We start from the raw sequence: 18228 nt of genomic DNA, 5'->3' as shown, positions 1-18228 counted from the left end.
AATTGTAGTTTGGAATTAGCTACTGGTCTATCAATTTTAGACTTAACTACAAACAGAAGGCAATATCTAACATTTTACCAAATCCGAGTTCATGGAGTTTGCTATTTTCGACTCAAACTTCTATTTAAGCCTCAGACGAGGGACCTAGTCCATTTATTCCGGCCGATTTCCGCAAGGAAGTATGCCACCAATCTTACTCATCCAGGTATCAGAAATACTTCAGGCCTTCCATGAGCAAAGACGTAAACTTTGGGCCAGACAGTGCATCGCGTGCACGAACAAGCACGAAAAAAAGAAAGTGGGTGTATTCCCTCGATCGACCAAGCATTTTCACACCATCCACCTCGACATCATTGGCCCTTTGCGAGATTCACACGGTTACAAGTAGTGCCTCACAATCATCGGCAGGTTTACACGATGGCCTGAAGTAATACCGGGGACGCTCCGAAAAAGCGTCCTCGAAGCACTGGATTCGCCCGTTAACGCCATCGTTGACATCACGTCCCCGGTTCCTCCGCTGAATTCGCGCAGTTTCAGCTAGGATCGGAGTGATGTGGCGGCACAGTGGACACGTGGACCACCGACGGCATCGTCGACAGTATGAACGCCTTCGCCGATGCACGGAACTACCGCTGGCACATCTGACGGCTTGGCACCAGACCGGTGCGTTGCGGTTCCTTCCTTCTTGCCTTGACCGCCGCAGTGAATAGTCGATCCAGTACAGGGACGCGCCAATACAGTACAAAATAGTATAATTTATCTAAAAATAATGATTAGCACCAAATTCTGCATCCAGGGACCCCTAAGGAATTCCTAAAAAAAAGTAAATATTACGCCCGTGAGAATGGTTAAATTGTAGGACACAGCTACATAATACCGGTGGTTGAAGCAATCCCAGTTTAAAATAAACCATTATGTAATCTTCAAACTAACAGAAAAGGCAGGAGGTGAACTGTATCCTTATAATGGGACTTCCCCTGTAATTTTTCGTAACTGAGGCACGCTTTATACGGACGTTGAAAAAAGGGAGAAAAAATATTAAAGATGGAAATCAACCGCGGAAAGTTACTGAAAAAACAATAGGACAAAGGAATCCATAACCGCACATGCTGTGATACACCTCGTCAAATAAACTATGTACATTAATCGATTTTTATTGGATGATCCTCACTACCCTGAATGTAGTGTCAATAAATACCTGACGCTACTCCTTCCGAAACTGTAAGCCAATAGGTCATAATCAAGGAGATAACGACACCAACGAGATATTGGAGGGCAGTAAATTGTAAAGTACTGGTGACTTAGATATCAGACACCTTCCTGATACTGTGCATCTATTGCTCTTTGTTTTTTAAATAAGCCCTTCACGGTTCCACGATCTGGAAGCCTTACTGAGTTTTCCTGCATTCGATTTCAAGAACAATTTGTGGGCAACTTCGACCCTCAAAAACCAACTCGCGGAAAACCTAAAGTCATTGTTGTTATTTCGAACCAGGAAGTCTCTGGTAGACATGGTGCGCTACTAACTCGAAATGTGACACCCTGTTATTGACTTAGTATTAATTACATTCATTACATATTAAAGCGTGCAATTTACCTCATCGGAACCATCTGGGCAATCCACAGATCCATCGCAGAAGTACTCGTTCGGCAAACAGGTTCCATCAGCGCAACCCAGCTGATTCGATTCAGGGCACTGGGCAGCCTCCAGCAGTGGTTTTGGAGCTCGAACCTCTAGAAAAATATAAGTCATAGTATGAACATGTGTTTCTAAACGCAAAGACGAGATAGGAAGGCAACAAAGATACCAAAAACCAGGAAATAGTTTGCTCGTATATCGACAACAGTGCCATGCTCTCGATAACTTCATCAGAATCAACGATGCGTCCGAACTATTGCTGACATAATTACAGCTTCCAGTGGCCAACCTCAGCATGCCTGGCGAGTAACTTCCTCTATTGGTCAGCCTTCAGATAGTTGTATGGCAAGCGTTTAGCCTCCTAGCCCAGGTTGCAATTACGACGAGCTATGGTAGTAACAATGTTATCGCTGGAGGAGAAAGCTCACCTGCTGTTATATCGCAGTTGTCCACGTTCTGTTTAAAATCGCAAATTTGCCGCACGACATCAAATAACAGACCCACGGAGCATTTGAACTCGAAGACTTCTTTATCCAGGCAGAGATAGTATTTGGTGCATTCCGCATTGGACCACATCTTGTGGACAGCACGATCTGGATTCCGATAAAAGCGACCATCTTCAATGCAACGGACGGTGTTCTTGAAGCTGCGCTTGGTTACGTTGTGCTCGGCGGACGCTGGAAGTAAATAATTGATAGTGTATTAAATATTATGTTGTTGGGCTGATGATATAATTGTAGCGTTCCATTTTTTTGCTTCTAAGAAATGTTGGAATAAGACATTCCAGTAAAGTAGGCCTGCAAACTCAAGAGATTCTTTGTTAAAGCAAGTCCATTGAAAATGTCGAAATGAAATCTTCAGTCAATTCTACAATGTTGGGTGAAAGTAGCTAACACTATCAACTTGCTTAAATACGTACTCCACCAAATGGAGTTTTCTCTGGTCTGCAAAGCAACCGAGTCAATTGCAGTTAAATAATTGTCTTTTCTTCAACCTTTCAAACTACTATCACCTCCACAAGGCGATAGCGGCTGCCGACAAATCCTTGCGAAAGTATCGACGAGCAAGCCTAATTGTAATAAACCGTTAATTACCGAACTAATATTTGTAATTAAATTTAAATATCAACCATAATGCGATCGGTTAAGTGCTCTTTCATTGCATGTTATGAATGAATCCAATCAAGTATCTGGACCAGCGAATATTACCTTGAAGTTGCTCCTCAGATCACTTGTACTGAAATCTCAACCTCTCCATCGTAACCGCCCAGGAAAGTCCACTTGTGAACTTGAAAGGTTGTCTTACGCTATCATATCCCAACATCATAACCATATACAAGACTTTTACTTTCCTCCATTGTTGAGCAGGTCAGAAGATAAGTTGCTCGGTTTCTCGTAATACCCATTGAAGCGTTGCGGTTAAAGGTTTTTACGGAAGAGAGTGCGATTTGGGATGTGGTAAACATGACTGCAGATTTGTGACTTAAATTGTCTGGTGCATAATTTGACTCATGAAATACGAGTATGGACGTTCGACTTTAAGATTAAGATAATTAGCTCAGATTTCGTCGACTGCAACATGTAATAAGTTTATTCATAAAATCGATGTTACTTTCGCTGGTTTGCAACATTGTAATCCACAGCACAAGTTATGCATTTTGTATTCTTCGAGGCAAATCTGAATCAGATACGAATATACATATGTTTGTATCAGAAGTAAATCCTGAATCTTAAAGGTATAATAGGGAGCCCACATAATTTTCACTCCAGACCCATATCATTTTCACCCTAGGACTCATCTTTCAGCATAATTTTTACCGCAGGCCTGAATTTTCTCTCTATGGCAAAGTCATAGTTTAGACAGATTTCTAACCACCAGTACAAAGTCCTTCTAACTTTAATATCTTGAATATATGAACTACCCGACGAGGTTCAAATCGGTCATCAGAACCGCGAAGAGGCGGTCTTAGTTGGACAATTGTCAGAACATTCAAAGCACCAGGGAATCCGAGAGGCTCAGTAAGATACTGTCCAAGGAACATAAGAGCCCATCCTTCCTTAAAAAGTCGGAAGGCTCCTGGACGGAATCTTCTAGCAATCAGCCTAATCTCTTTCGTGCTGAAGACCCTATAGCGCGTCCTGGACATTCACTTAAGGACGATTATGGAGAGAACGCCTTTCTCTAAGTCCCAGCATGCCTACCTCAAAGGAAAATCCACAGGAACCGCCTTTCACGAGGGTGCACGGTTGAACGATCGCTGCAGTACAAGCAGTATACCCTAGCTGCCCTCTTGGATATAGAGGGAGCTTTTAACAACGTTAGTATCAACGCCATCAAGGAAGCCTTGACCAGTATTGGATTGGACGAGTATCTCACACATTGGATTATATCCATGCTAAGTACCAGGATAATCCAGTCTTATCTGGGAGGCAACCACTTAACCAGAGCTATGGACAGAGGCACGCCCCAGGGTGGCCGGTGCTCTGGTTAATAGTAATGGACAAAATTTTACGTACATTCGACAACAGCGGGGTGAAGCTGGTGGCGTATGCCTACGAGTGGGTGATGTTAGTATTATAATATCAGGAATATTTCTGTCCATTATGAGCGAAATCATGGAAGGAGCGTTGCGAAAAGTGTGCCTGTGGGCCGCAAAATGCGGAATCAGCATAAACCCAACCAAAACGCAACTGATGCTATTCACCACCAAGCCAACGATACCTGAATTCCATCTACCACGGCTGAATGAGCAAAGATTGGTTCTTTCCTCTAATGTAAAGTATCTTGGTGTAATCCTGAATCCAAAGCTAAACTGGAGATTGAACATAGAACTGAGGGTTAAGCAGGCCTGTATAGCCTTCTATGTCTGCCAAAGAACCTTTGCAAAGAAATGGAGTCTCCGGCCGAGGGTGGTTCTCTGGATGTACGGCTCCATTGTATGGTGACAGGCTTTGAGGAAAAAATACAATAAGATGAAGCTCAATAGGATTCAAAGAACCGCGTGTGCAGGTGTTACTGGGGCTTTGCAGTCCTGCCCGGCTGCTGCTCTCAATGTACTCCTACATCTCCTCCCCCTATACCTCCACTTTAAATACGTTGCAGTGTGCAGTGCCGTCAGACTACGTGAGTTCAGATATTGGGCAGCAAAGTCCTATGACCACAGCAACATCCTAGACAAAGTACCTCGGGAAATCTGGGCACTCCCCACGGACTATGCCACACGTAAGCTGAACTTCACGAGAAACTTTGCTGTGGACTTTCCAACCACGGCTAAGTGGAAGACCGGCGGCGTGTTGCAAAGTTATGACTCAGTATTCTCTACCGATGGATCAAAGATGGCCTGTGGAGTCAGCGTGGGGTTCTCTCGAATACACACAGTGTATCCAAGTCGTATCTTCTCCCAGGTTTCGCCAGTGTATTCCAGGCGAAAATTCTGGCGATATTGGAAATGTGTCGATTGCTGGAGCGAGACTCGAGCCCCAAGCGTAACATAGCCATTCTGACCAACAACCAAACGGCCATCAAGGCCTTGTACTTAGCGACGACATCTGGGCGGCACGCTCAAGGTCACCCTCCTCTGGGTTCCCGGGCATAAGAACACAGAGGGGAATGGGCGGACTGACGGATTGGCCAGTCGAAGCTCTGCTCTTGGCAGTCCTTCAGGGAATACAGTCGGTGTTCCGCTGGCGGCTGTCGGGGGCCGGGTCTAGATGGCGAAGGCTTACGAGCTGTGCCAAGTCAAGGAGAATTTGGCCCGCTTATAACATAGCCCGATCAGGAGAGCTCCTGGGCCAGACGCGTGCAAATGCATTCAAGATTATGGCGGTCTGCACGGGACACTGGCCCATAGGGGACCATGCCACTAGTCTTGGCATACCCTACAATTGCTGCGGAGAAGGAAGGAAACCCTCATGCACTTTCAGAGTCAGACTGCGGACACTAGGTAAACCATTCTTTGCGACCTCAGAGAGATTTCCAGTTGCAGGGTGGGAGAGCTGCTTTCTTTCGTGAATGCTACGGGCTGACTCTGAAGATCCGAGCCGGATAGACTCTGTCTCCCTGCTCCCATAACAGCAGTCTCAGTCTTAGCAGTTTGTGGCACCAAACCGCGCACCTTGGCGCAAATTGGGCTCCTTGGAGCGGCCACTGATACCTACCTACCTAACAATATGAAAACAATATTGCTCTCTAAGCTTCTCCCTCATCATCAGTTGTGTTCTCATTCCGATCACTAGTGCTAAACGTTGGTGGTCATGGTGGTATTATCCTTGAAATATCTAAATAATCGAGCTTCATAGAATCGTTCATTACATACCACCTTCTACTTAACGCTTCGTGAATATCAATTAAAAACTCATCAACCGAATCACTAAATTTAAGGCCCAAACTCCAATCCAACCAGAAGGTTCCAATCGAGAACTCGACGATAGAGTTGGTCTAAAGCAATCCAATGTGCTCAGTATTTTCAACAAATATGCCGAGTAAACCCATAATGTTCTCTTTGTTACGTTGTTGCGGATAGGCAGACGGCAGTTGGGGTTGAATGTAAGGACCTACATGACTCTACCACTAGGGAGGAAATCTGCACAACTCTGAAGAAAGAATTGTAGGAGTCAGATGTGAGCCTAAGAAAGGCATTTAGTGGAACCCGAAGAGCAATAATTACTATGTCTTCAGCAGCGGCAAACAAGGCACCCTCAGCGCGTAAGGTGAGCAACGGATAGATAACAATTAAATGCTTTAAGTAGATCGACTTCAGGCACATAGTGGGAGATTGCACCAACTTTTATGATGGACCGAAGTTGCATCGAAGATGTGAAAAAGAAACTCACCCTGACAAGGGATTACAACAAAGACGTTTACTATTTACTTTGCAGGGAAGTCAAGAACCGCGCCTGTAAGCACATAATGGATAGAACCAGACGTTCAGCTTCCAAATCCTAAGTATACTGCGCCAATTAAATTGCTACATCTACAGCATTGCCAAGCTGGACTTGCTATCACATACCGTTTATGAAAAGGGTTGAACAATATGAAAGCCTTTATTACCTTATTTGGTATTTAGCCACAAATAAAAAGGCTGAAGTGTGGATTTGCAGAAACCGACCTATCCAGCAAGTAATGAAACATCGCGAACTAAACATTTTAAGAGTTAATATCGATGATGTCTACATTTACAGCTGCTACTTTGCACCAACCTTGCCAACACCTAGAATTTGCGAATTTGATGAATAGACTAACTGCAAACACAAAGCATCAGATTCCGAAAACGATTGTTGGCGACTTCAACTCCTGAATACTACAATGAGGAGGCTGGGCATCAAACAAAAGCAGAAGGATTTTACTCTAGGTCTTCTCCAACTTGAACATCACTCTAGCCAATGTTGGAAAGGTAAACACATTTGGATGTGAAGAAGTAGGCCTTATCATCATCATCAACGGCGCAACAACCGGTATCCGGTCTAGGCCTAGTAGGCCTTATAGTTGATATTTATGAATGATTCATCTGTGTATGAAGTTCGTTACATGCCAGAAAAATTACTTGCCACTAAGGAGGAGCTAACATCGAAGAAATAGCCTAATTAATGAGCACGAGACACACGATCCACAAAGCGGTCTCTGCAACCCTTGGTGTTACGAAACCAGGTAAATGGTACATCAATCGAGATACTTGGCTTTGGAATGATGATGTTGAAATGAAGGTCCGTGAAAAGAAACGCCTCTACCACAAATTTCTCGACGATAAAACGCTGGCCAATTGGCAAATTTATAGGAATGCCAACCGGGAAGTAAAGCAAGCAGTCCCTATTACCCGAGCGGACCATTACAAAAATCTTTACGACAAACTGGACACTCGGGGTGGCGAGAGAGACCTGTATCGACTTGCTAAAAGCCGGAACGAACGTACATAGGATATCGAACACTTCTGTTGCGTTAATGACAAGAACGGTGTTTTGCTTACCAACTGTCGAGCCGCGAGGATACTTCGAACAGATTTCAACCAAGGAATTTGCTTATCCTCCACTTGCACAATCATTGCTGACATTTGGATCAGTTCCACCAGCCAGCGCAACTGAAGTCGAGGCGGCAATAAAACGAATGGAATCGGGGAAAGCCACAGGAACTGACGACATTGCATCTAAACTCTGGAAAGCGAAGAGCTGGGGCCCAACACTGTGGCTTAGTGAATTCTTTAACCGGGTTATTCAGGAAGGAAGAACACCATCTGACTGGCAAGAAAGTACCACTGTTCCAATATGGAAAAAGAAAGGTAGCCCAGCAGAATGTTTAAATTACCGTCCGACCCGATTACTTTCCCATACCATGAAGATTTTTAAACGCATTCTTCACAACCATATTCGCGAAATCGCGGCGTGAATCAAGCCGGATTTGTCAAAAACTGCGGAACTACTGACGCAATATACGCTACGCGGTTACTCATGGAGAAACACTGTGAGAAGCATCTCCCTATTTACGTTGTATTTCTGGATCTAGAGAAATCGTTTGACCGTGTGCCACACTAACTCATTTGGTGTGCGTTACGACGACACTTAGCGCAAGGAGAACTCGTGCGCTGGGTTCAATTGTTCTACCACGATCCGCTTCGTGTCTCTGTTGGTGTTCTTCAAGGAAGCGCCCTCTCACCACTCACCCTCATCAGGAGGCTGCCACTATATGGTACCTGGGCTCCAAAATACCTTCCATACCGATATCTGTTCATATAAAGTTAATAATAGTATATTACTGTAATTTTTAGTAGTTGGCTGCAAAACCTCTCTTAAGTTCATCCTAGCACCACGAAAATATGCAGTGATGTAGTCTATAATATAGAGCATGATTTTACCTGCTGCTTTTGTTTTGAAAACAAAACCTTATTAAAATCGGTTCAATGTCTGGCTGTCTGTCACACGCACTTTTCTCGGAACCGGCTATACCGATTGTCACGAGATTTGGTGAGAAAGTGGGAACTGTGAACGCGCAGAGATGCAATGAATTAGATCTTTCTACGTTGAGATTAAGTGAGGGTCCTTGTCCATGCAAAAGAGTGGTGTAACATTTTTTTATTACCTAATATAAGTCATGTTGGGTATCAAATGGGAGGTCTCGATTAGTACTTTGTTGGTCTCAGTTTTGACATTTATTGAAAAGGCGGGGAGTGGGAGGAGTCGAAAATGATGGTTTCTTTAACAAACCCATTCTCAGAAACTACCTAACCGAAAAATCTGAAAAAAAATCGCGAAGCTGCCTCTATACGGGGAACAGGGCTGAAAATACTCTATATATCGATATCTACTCAAATCAAGTTAATAATAGTATATTACTAAATTTTTGGGGAAATTGAGTAAAAACCACTCTTAAGTTTATCCTAGATTTATAATTATAGTAATATAGATTATAGTATGAAGCATGTTATCCTCAAGTTTGATCAAAATCGTACTATTACTAACAAAGTTACAGTAGCTTAAAGTTGAGTTTACCGTGCAAATTTACTGCAACCCAAAGTACTAAATATCAATATCACACTAAAGTGAGTAGTCTGACAAGCTAAATGCACACACATAACAGGCTACGTACAAATGGGATAATTCTGCACTCAAATAGACTCACAGACGAAACAAACAAAACCGTTCATACCTGAAGGGTGGACACATGGAGACAGTACCCCTAAAACCTTGACAAAATTGTTTTACTATATGTCTGTCGATCACTACAGCAAATATCTGACGACATTTGGCTAGAGTACGCAAAGTAGAAGGACGTGAAGTTTTAGCAGGATCGATTCCTGATTTCCATTTTCCATTTTTCCCAACTCTATTACAAGGCAGTCCTTGAATTAATTGGATTTAAAGCAGGCAGTTTCAATGGTAATGAATAGCACTAACATTCTCGCAATACTCATTTTTACCCTCCTTATATTGAAAAGGGAATAGCATAATACTACTCCATTTTCTAAAGCAATTTGCAACCTTAAAGAGTTCCAATTAAATATATACTCGTGATGTTTCTGGTGATTCAATCAAATTGAAGCAATTAGACAATTTTTTCTTCTATTTCTATTTCTAATAAATAGCAACATTCGTTTTATGGATTCAACTTTAAGAGTTCATAAGCTCTCAAAAGTGACACAGTAATATTCAGGTGAATGCAATGCGACCTCTGACACATGAATTGCATATACACAATCCCGGTAACAACCTTTGAACATGGAAAAATGGGAACTTTTTTACGAAAACAATGGTGCGTCTGATGAGATATTATTAAGAAATCACTGTCAAATATTAACGCAATTCGAATTATGACACATTTGTGGAAAACAAAAATTAAACCTAATGAAGATATTATGTTGTGTGAATACAAAGGTACACGAGAATACTCAATTTAATTAGGCAAGAGTGGAACAATAAGATTTGAAGATTTCACAGAATCTAAGATGCAAGTATTTATGTAATGACAGCGACTGGAGAGATTGGTCAAATTTTATTCTATCTGCTGAGTATTGAGCATCAACGCAGTAATAGCATATTTTCAAATACGTTTACTAGAGAATAATCCCAATTGAAAAAGTTAAATAGGAATACAGAGTTTTGGTAAAGTCGATATGCGACATAAGAGGCGTAGCGATCGGAACCAAATGATTGTTGAAAACTAACGCAAACACTCCCCAATGCAATGAAAAAAGATGGTAAAATCTGTAAAGGTGAGAATATCGACCAAATTTTATAGAAGCGCTGTAGAGCAGTCACACTCTCTAGTTCGAATTGTTATTTGAATCTCAATTTATCACAGCGTCCTACAAATTGGCGGTACTCACACTTCCAAACCATCTTCTTAGGTAGTCAGAAGTAATCTGCAGATAGTGCTAATATAGTATTTAGACCCTTTCTTCCATGAACTTTCAAGCAGTCCATGTCACTTCCCATCTAAGAAGCACTTCTATGTGTTATATAATACATCAATTCAATAACATCAACGACGCTTAATAACTAATAAGGGGTAACTGAAAATATAATGTAACTATCTAAGTAAGCCGTTCCAACTAGTTTAATTATGTCAATATAAAAAAATAAGGAACTTCAATAAGCCGGCTCTTGTCAGCGACCTATTAATGTTTTAGCGATACTCCAGCAACCAAGTTGTACGATGTTAGTATCAACTTCCTTAAGCCACTTCTGAATATGAAATGTCAACTACTTCACATTTTGGGATTTCCAACCATTCTTATATAGCAAAAAACTCCTTAATCGGTTGACACTGTAGTAAGTCGACGTTTTTGTTGACCACGAACTTCAGTTTCGCCTGAGCATAATAAGAGGAACACACTTTGCAGTCAAATATCTCGGAAGTCAGTTGATATTTTTAAATAACATATTGGAGAAAGTGAATACTTTTGTATGTACATTTTCTACCGTTATTGTTGTTTGATTAATTTTAGTTTAAACAGAAAAGGATCGATAAAACAAAAAATTAGCTTTTTGCGAAGCCAAAAGAACTTGGACACTTCAAATTTAATACAAACAGAACAAATTTATGATGACAATTGAGTAAATTATTATTTTGTATGGTGACCATTAGGTTTTCAAATTGCGCGAAGTCCTGTTAACTTCTGCAGGAATAAACCTCCAGATATCCTTTATGTGATTCTTCAAGTCCTTTTTGCCTTTTACCTCTCCTTTGTGTAACTCCTATTGGACGTATGCCCCCAAGAGTTTTATCAGATTTAAATCCGGGTTCTGAGGTGGCTGAGCAAGAGTCCTTTTGACATTAAAGGGGATCCATTCCTTAAATACTCTGGCTGTGTGTTTTGGATCATTGTAGTGATCTAACATTATATCAGATGGCAAGCAAAATATATCAACCGTAGCTGATTTGGCATATCAACTTAACATGTTTTAGTGACGTTTTCTTGGATTATATGCAATAATCCTGATCCTGGACGCCATAACACTCTAGATCATGATGCTGCTGTTGGCTCGATGCTACGATCCTCTAAGGCAATGACCACCCTTCTCCACATCAATTGCAGGTCCTCGGAACCAAAAATGTGAATTTAGACTTGCCGCAAAAAATAACGATTTCCCAAAGCTCTTCTGTCTAATTAACAAACTTTCGAGCATATTCAACACGTTCTTAAGGTTTTGTGTAAACACATTAGAAACATATTAGAATCGAGTCGCCTATCACACCCGAATTATTCGAAAACGGCTAGACCGATTGTCACGAAAATTGGTAAGAGCATCTGATCTGTTGTTCTCTTTACATGCAGAATATGGCGCCATTTTGTGAGTGGCTCCCCATACATGTGAAGGAGGGTGCAACATTTTTTTTCATAAAATATACCCATGTGGCTCGATCAGAACTTTCCGGAACTGACCTTATTTCTGATATTAGATGAAAGATAGGGGAGTGAGGGGTCAAAATGTGACCATCAAAAAGTGTAACAGGGTCTCGTTCTCAGAACCAATCCAACCGAAAAATCTGAAAAAAAATCACAGTATCGCATCGCAGACCCTGCTTGAGATGAAGCGATGGCGTAGGTCAGAACGCCAGACAGTTTTTAGGGATATCGAATTGATGTACCTCGGCGCAAAACCGGGATGTCTGGAGTTCCTTGTTAAGATAGGCCTAGGCCGGATACCGGTTGTTGCGCCGTTGATGATGATGATGGATATGTACAGTATTCAGTAATAGGCAGTTTGTTTAGGGTAAGAATAATGTCTATGTCTGAAATATGTACTCATATCTTGTAGTTTGCAAAAATATGAAGGAATATGTTGGATTTGTAGCTACATATGTAGCTATATAAAAAAAACCTTTATACCCAAAGCGCGAGCTGCCGGTATTCTGACTTGTTTCAATATTTCTTTGGGAAAGCAATGGCTTCTTTGAACCCCTAAATTCCTCTCTGTAAAGAACATTGCGAACGATTTTAGAACGATCTGTTACTATACCTTTGTGCTTTAAAGTCGATGAATAGATGGTGCAACTGTTGTCCATATTCCAACAGTTTTTCCATCGCTTGCCGCAGAGAGAAAATCGGATCTTTTTGCTGATTTGCCTGGAGTGAAACCTCTTTGGTATGGGCCAATGATGTTCTGGGCGTATGGGGCTATCCGGCCTAGCAAGATAACGGAGAATATCTTATAGATGGCACTCAGCAACGTGATACCTCTATAATTGCTGCACTGTGTGATATCTCCCTTTTTATGTATGACATAGGTACTGCCTCTTTGCCAGTCGCCAGGCATTGATTCCCTATCCCACACCTTGAGCACAAGTTGATGAACCACTTGGTGTAACTGGTCGCCTCCATATTTAATCTATTCGGCTCCTAGCGACTTATGATTTTTTGAGCCGATCAATTGCACGGACTGTTTCTCCTAAACTTGGTGGTGGCAGTATTTGTCCGTCGTCTTCAGTTGGCGGGACCTCCAACTCGCCGATGTTCTGGTTGTTCAGTAACTCATCAAAGTACTCAATCCATCGCTCTAATATGCCCATTCTGTCGAAAATCAGATTTCCCTCTTTGTCTCGGCAGGATGAGCATCGAGGTGTATAAGGCTTCATCCTGCTGACTTGTTGGTGCGGCTGCCCCCTGTACTTTTCTAGTTCACAGACTTGTTGGTTCTCCCAGGATTCCTTTTTCCGTCTGTGAAGTCCTTCTCCTCTCGACGGAGTTTTGTGATAAGTCTCTGCCCGTGCCCGCGTTCTTAGAGAATGCCTCATTACACGGTATGCAGCATTCTTCCGTTCCGTTGCTAGCTTACATTCATCGTCAAACCAGCCGTTTCGACTGCTTTTGCGGCTGGGGCCAAGTATGTTTCTGGTCGAATCAATGATAACGTTCTTCAAGTGGCTGTGAAGATTATTTGTTGATGGTTCATCTCCAGGTCCTCTGTTGACTGCGGTTATTGCGGCATCCATTTCCCTCTTATAGGTGTCGCGGAGGGCTGCGTTGTGGATGGGGATTCTAAGTAGTGTTGTTATTCGAGCTCGGAGCACCATGCCAATGAGATAGTAATCCGAGTCTATATTGGCCCCCCTTTATGTTCTGACATTCATCAAGGCTGAGAGGTGGCAGCGTTCAATCAACACGTGGTCAATCTGGTTGAGAGTGGTCCCGTCTGGAGAGGCCCACGTATGTTTGTGGACCGCTTTCCGCGCAAACCAGGTACTTCCAACAACCATTTCGTGTGACCCTGCTCCCAACCTGGAGGATCAGTTGGACAATTTGTCCCGTTTTTAGGCGCGGGAGACTCGCCTTCATCCTTCTCCGTCTGCAGTTTTTCATTAAGAAAGAGCTCAGAGCGGTCACCACGTTGAGGTGGAGATAGGGTTTGGTAGTAGAGCTGTTGGTGTTGGTTCAGCAGAACCGTCCTTAAGTTCATCCTAGCACCATGAAATTTTTCAGCAATATAGTCTATGATATAGAGCATAAGATTTTGGTGAAAATTGCACTATTAGGTCAAAATTGTCACTTCTTTGCAAATTCAAGACTTTGAGTGTCAATATCACTTGAAAGTGGATATTCTCACAAATGTCGTTATAAAAGAAATACACAAAACCTTTCATACCTGAAGCGTCCAGCTTCCAGGTTCCCCACTTGTTTTTTCTTGCTGTGCCAATACTTTTGTTGCACTTCATTATCTTTACTTTCTTTGTCTTCCTTGTGCTTTTTGGTCTTTTCCTTGTATCGTCTCATACGTGTTTAGATGCATTCATATAGAAGTACCGCGAGTTGGAGGTCCGAACAACGGAAGACGACATGCAAATGCTGCGACTCCCAAGCATGGAAGAAACACTCCGTGCAATTCATTGTATTAAAAATCATAAATCGCCAAGAACCGAAATGATTAAATATAGAGGTGACCAATTACACTAAGCAGTTCATCAACCTATTCTTAATGTATAAGACAGCGAATCAACGCCTAACAACAGACAACGAAGCATTATCTGTCGCATACATAGAACGGAAGATATCACGCAGTGCAACAATTATACGACCATACGGCCAGAAGATTATTGGTCCATACCAAAGAGGCTTCACTCTAGGCAAATCAGCGGCAGATCACTGTTGGAATGTAACGATCAGTTGAACCATCTTTTCATCGACTTTAAGACCGTCTATGGTAGCATAACTGGGGTAAAACTATACACGGCCATGAGAGAATTCGGTATGCCGACGAAATTGATAAGGTTGACTCGGGTGATTCTGACCAAAATTCGAGGTCAGATAAAAGCAGCAGGATCACTTTCGAGGCCATTCGACATCAACAACGGTCTAAGACAAGGAGATGACCTATCATGCATCCTTTTTAACCTGGCTCTGGAAAAAGTGATCTTCGATGCTGATGTAAATGCAAGAGGCATCATCCTCTTCAACTTCACATAACTACTGACCTATGCCGACGATATTGATATTATGGAAAGAACTACTTTCATCCAGACCATCCAGACCGAGCAGGAGGCACAAGGCTGAAGTTCGTTATTTAAATGCATATACCATACTGATAAAAAAAATCAACCGGTATTTCAAGAACCATCATAAGATTGGACTGAAGAAAGGATCAAATGGTTCCCGAAATATGGAACCATCAGAAAATTGCACTAAAAAAGGGATCAAATAGTTCCCAAAATTTGGTATATGGATTCAAATTAAAAACTTTAAGGAAAATTTTTGAATTTCTATAGTTACGAATACAATAAGGTTCAAGCAGGCGGAAAGCCTGCACACGTTGCCCCTCATACATATATATACGATACCCATCAGCTCCTATGTGGGACATAGCATGCCGTCTACATTTACCAGTCATAAGTGGTACAAACACTTCAAAGAAGGCAGCGAGCGTGTTGAGGACTTGGATCATCCCGGACAACCATCAATGCCGACTGATCATGAAGAAAATCAAGGTATTAGTATTCGAAAATTATCAATTATCGATATGGTGAAACAATTCTTAAGAACCATTTACGCCTCGGTAGAGACAAATCTCACTTGACGACAAAAGCACTCATTTTTTTCGAAAAAGATGGAATGACCAAAAATTCAGCTCATATTGCCCGTATAACTTCTGGCTATATCCTAAAATCAAAAGAACGCTCCAAGAACACCACTTCGAGTCTATTCGAGAAATTCAGTGTGAATTACTACGCCCGATTATACTGGAAAAAACTTGTTGGAATTCTTCAAAGAATGGAAAAAACTTTGGTATAAGCGTCCATAAGCATAAGCGTTTGGTTATCGCGTCCAAAATTGTTCAATAAAGCTAATTTCAAGACCGGAAGGAATTATCATCTTGGATTCCTCTTGTCGACAACAGGCCCGAACAGTTACCAGTGTAGGTTATCTTTTCTGTTCCTTAATAGTTTGTCACGCGACTTACCCTTTGTGTGATGTCATTAAGAATTATTTTTTAATGGCATGCTAGTCACGATTAGTAGTTTCCCGATCATATATAGTAAGGCAATAACTAAAGAAGGGTTAGAGTTTGCGTCAGACATTTTTATAAGGATTTATATGCAGTGATAATGGCGGCTGCTTTTAACGTACTGGCCTCATCTACCAGCTCCGTGGAAACATTGATGCGCTTCAGCATAATGTTGCAGTACCTGCGTCAGTGCCTTAAAATTTTTGACAGAGCAACAAAGACAGAGTTTATGCTAAGAACGACGCTAAGTTCGATGACACCTCCAACGGAAGCAGCACTACCCAGTAAACAAGCTGTTGGCTTTTAACACTCAATCCGTCAAGGCAAAAAGAATACAAAGGAAAGCATTGTTATTTTTATTACTAATCTTCAGGCCCACGGACGTTTTACTAAGGTCCATAATTAGGTGAAAGAGTAGGTATTACGTGCGTAACTATAATTCACGCCTGTGTCTTTCGATGGTATGAAAAATACAATATTATCAGTGCAGTAGCACGTGCCATTTTGGAGCGTCATAAACCGCTTTGCCAATCAAAGGGTAGTATAAGCCACGGCACGAAATGAATGGATTGGTACTCACGATGGAGCATAAAACCTGGGAAACGCCTGCTAAACGACAACAGCTCTACTACCAAACCTTACTTCCACCTCCACGTGGTGACCGCTGGGAGTTCTTAATGAAAAGCTTTAGAAGGATGTAGGCGAATCTTCCGCGCGTAAAAACGGGACAAATTGGACCAATTGGCCCTCAAGGTTGAGGATTGGATAGGGCTGACAACCCTATACGGAAAATAACTTGTTATGAAGCCACAAAAGGGACTTCCTTATTAGGGCAGACCTAGACCGTATACCGGTTGCTGCGCCGATGATGATGATATGCCGCCTTAATAAGGCACCAATTACTCCAAATATGTCTAACATTTTTAGTGAAAAGAGAATGGAAAGGAAATTGAATTTTCAAATTTTCAGCTATTGTGTCTTAATGAACCGTAGTGTGCTGATGTGGTCGTAGTTAGGTATATAGGAAGTTATTTTCAACTGTCATTCCACAGGGAAGTTACTAGGGAGCTAGTTCATAAATGTTTATCTCTCGTATATGCCTTTTACGATAAGCGGAGAGTACTCTGAATGGAACTTTAATCCTCATTCCACAAAAGAGTTACTACTTCAATGAACATTTGGTTCCTCGGAGTTAGGAAATCTACCATTGATTACACTTAGTTTCTCCTTCCTATGCCAATTCATAAACTGCCCAAATTTTCTCAGTTTTAGAGCTCTTCACTCCTTCACGTTCTTTATTCCTTCTTCCTTTTTATCGCCATCTGTTCAAAATATGTATTTTAAATTGCGTTTTCTAAATTACTTTTGTGCAGGATTTGCTCATTTTCTACAAGATTTGGCAATTTTCCATGAAGTTCATTATTTTCCGATACGAAAATCAAATTTCATCAAAATCCAATTACCATTTTCCACAAGTCCCACTAAACTGAAAACACAGAAAATAACCACCGCCAGGCCGGCTTTCGGATAATTGATCAATTTAAATCGCACTGCACTTCGCCGGTAAATGCACTTTTCACTCATGTCTAAAAAATCTTTTCTTCTAGCGCAATCTATTCCGTAGTCGGCACAAATGTGCATGCAATGTTGGTGCGATCACAGTACCCACAGTCTTGTAACTTTTTGCATTAACACTGGGATCGCGATCGGCACTGAGACTGGCTTTATCGTCCGATATCTAACGTATGGAAATCTTTACTGGAGCTTAGCCAGCTAATCTTAAAGACTTTATATAAACTTTACGCGACATTTTCTGGTTTTCTTTCAGATGTTCGACTGTGAAGAAAGTCTAAAAGGAAATTTTATTAGATGGAGGGGGAGGTGCGTGGTTTTGGTGCAGGGTTTGGTATAGTCAGTATTGTGGGGGATAAATAGATGGAATTCGCATCAATCTTCGAGTGGCGGGTAATTTTTTTTAAAAGCTACGAATGGTAACTCAGTATACTTTCAATTGCATTGAATCTAAACTAGCATTCTTTTCTATCGTGAAACTACGGCTCAGGAAATACCCTTTGGTGCTAGTTCAAGGCTTTGATAAGACGGGGAATGGTAGGAAATTAGAATTATTTTGTTGAGTTTAGAAGATAAGATCCATGTTACTAC

At 41.7% G+C, this 18228-nt stretch overlaps 1 protein-coding gene across 1 annotated transcript in view; it reads right to left on the bottom strand.

The window, feature by feature from the left end:
- Positions 1-17818, bottom strand: part of LOC119646737 (chitin deacetylase 1) — a 35065-nt gene extending 17247 nt beyond the window's left edge. The window contains exons 1-3 of the mRNA XM_038047315.1: positions 17529-17818; positions 2068-2316; positions 1598-1734 (exon numbers count right to left, since the gene is read on the bottom strand). Coding sequence (XP_037903243.1) covers positions 1598-1734; positions 2068-2316; positions 17529-17706 — 564 coding nt within the window. The 5' untranslated portion in view covers positions 17707-17818. The remainder of the gene's footprint in view (positions 1-1597; positions 1735-2067; positions 2317-17528) is intronic.
- Between the last annotated feature and the right edge of the window lie 410 nt (positions 17819-18228).

Source organism: Hermetia illucens, chromosome 1 (genome assembly GCF_905115235.1).
Source record: "Hermetia illucens chromosome 1, iHerIll2.2.curated.20191125, whole genome shotgun sequence".
Classification (NCBI taxonomy): domain Eukaryota; kingdom Metazoa; phylum Arthropoda; class Insecta; order Diptera; family Stratiomyidae; genus Hermetia; species Hermetia illucens.
Note: the sequence above shows the minus strand (reverse complement) of the source record. Positions and strands in the feature narration are given on the sequence as shown.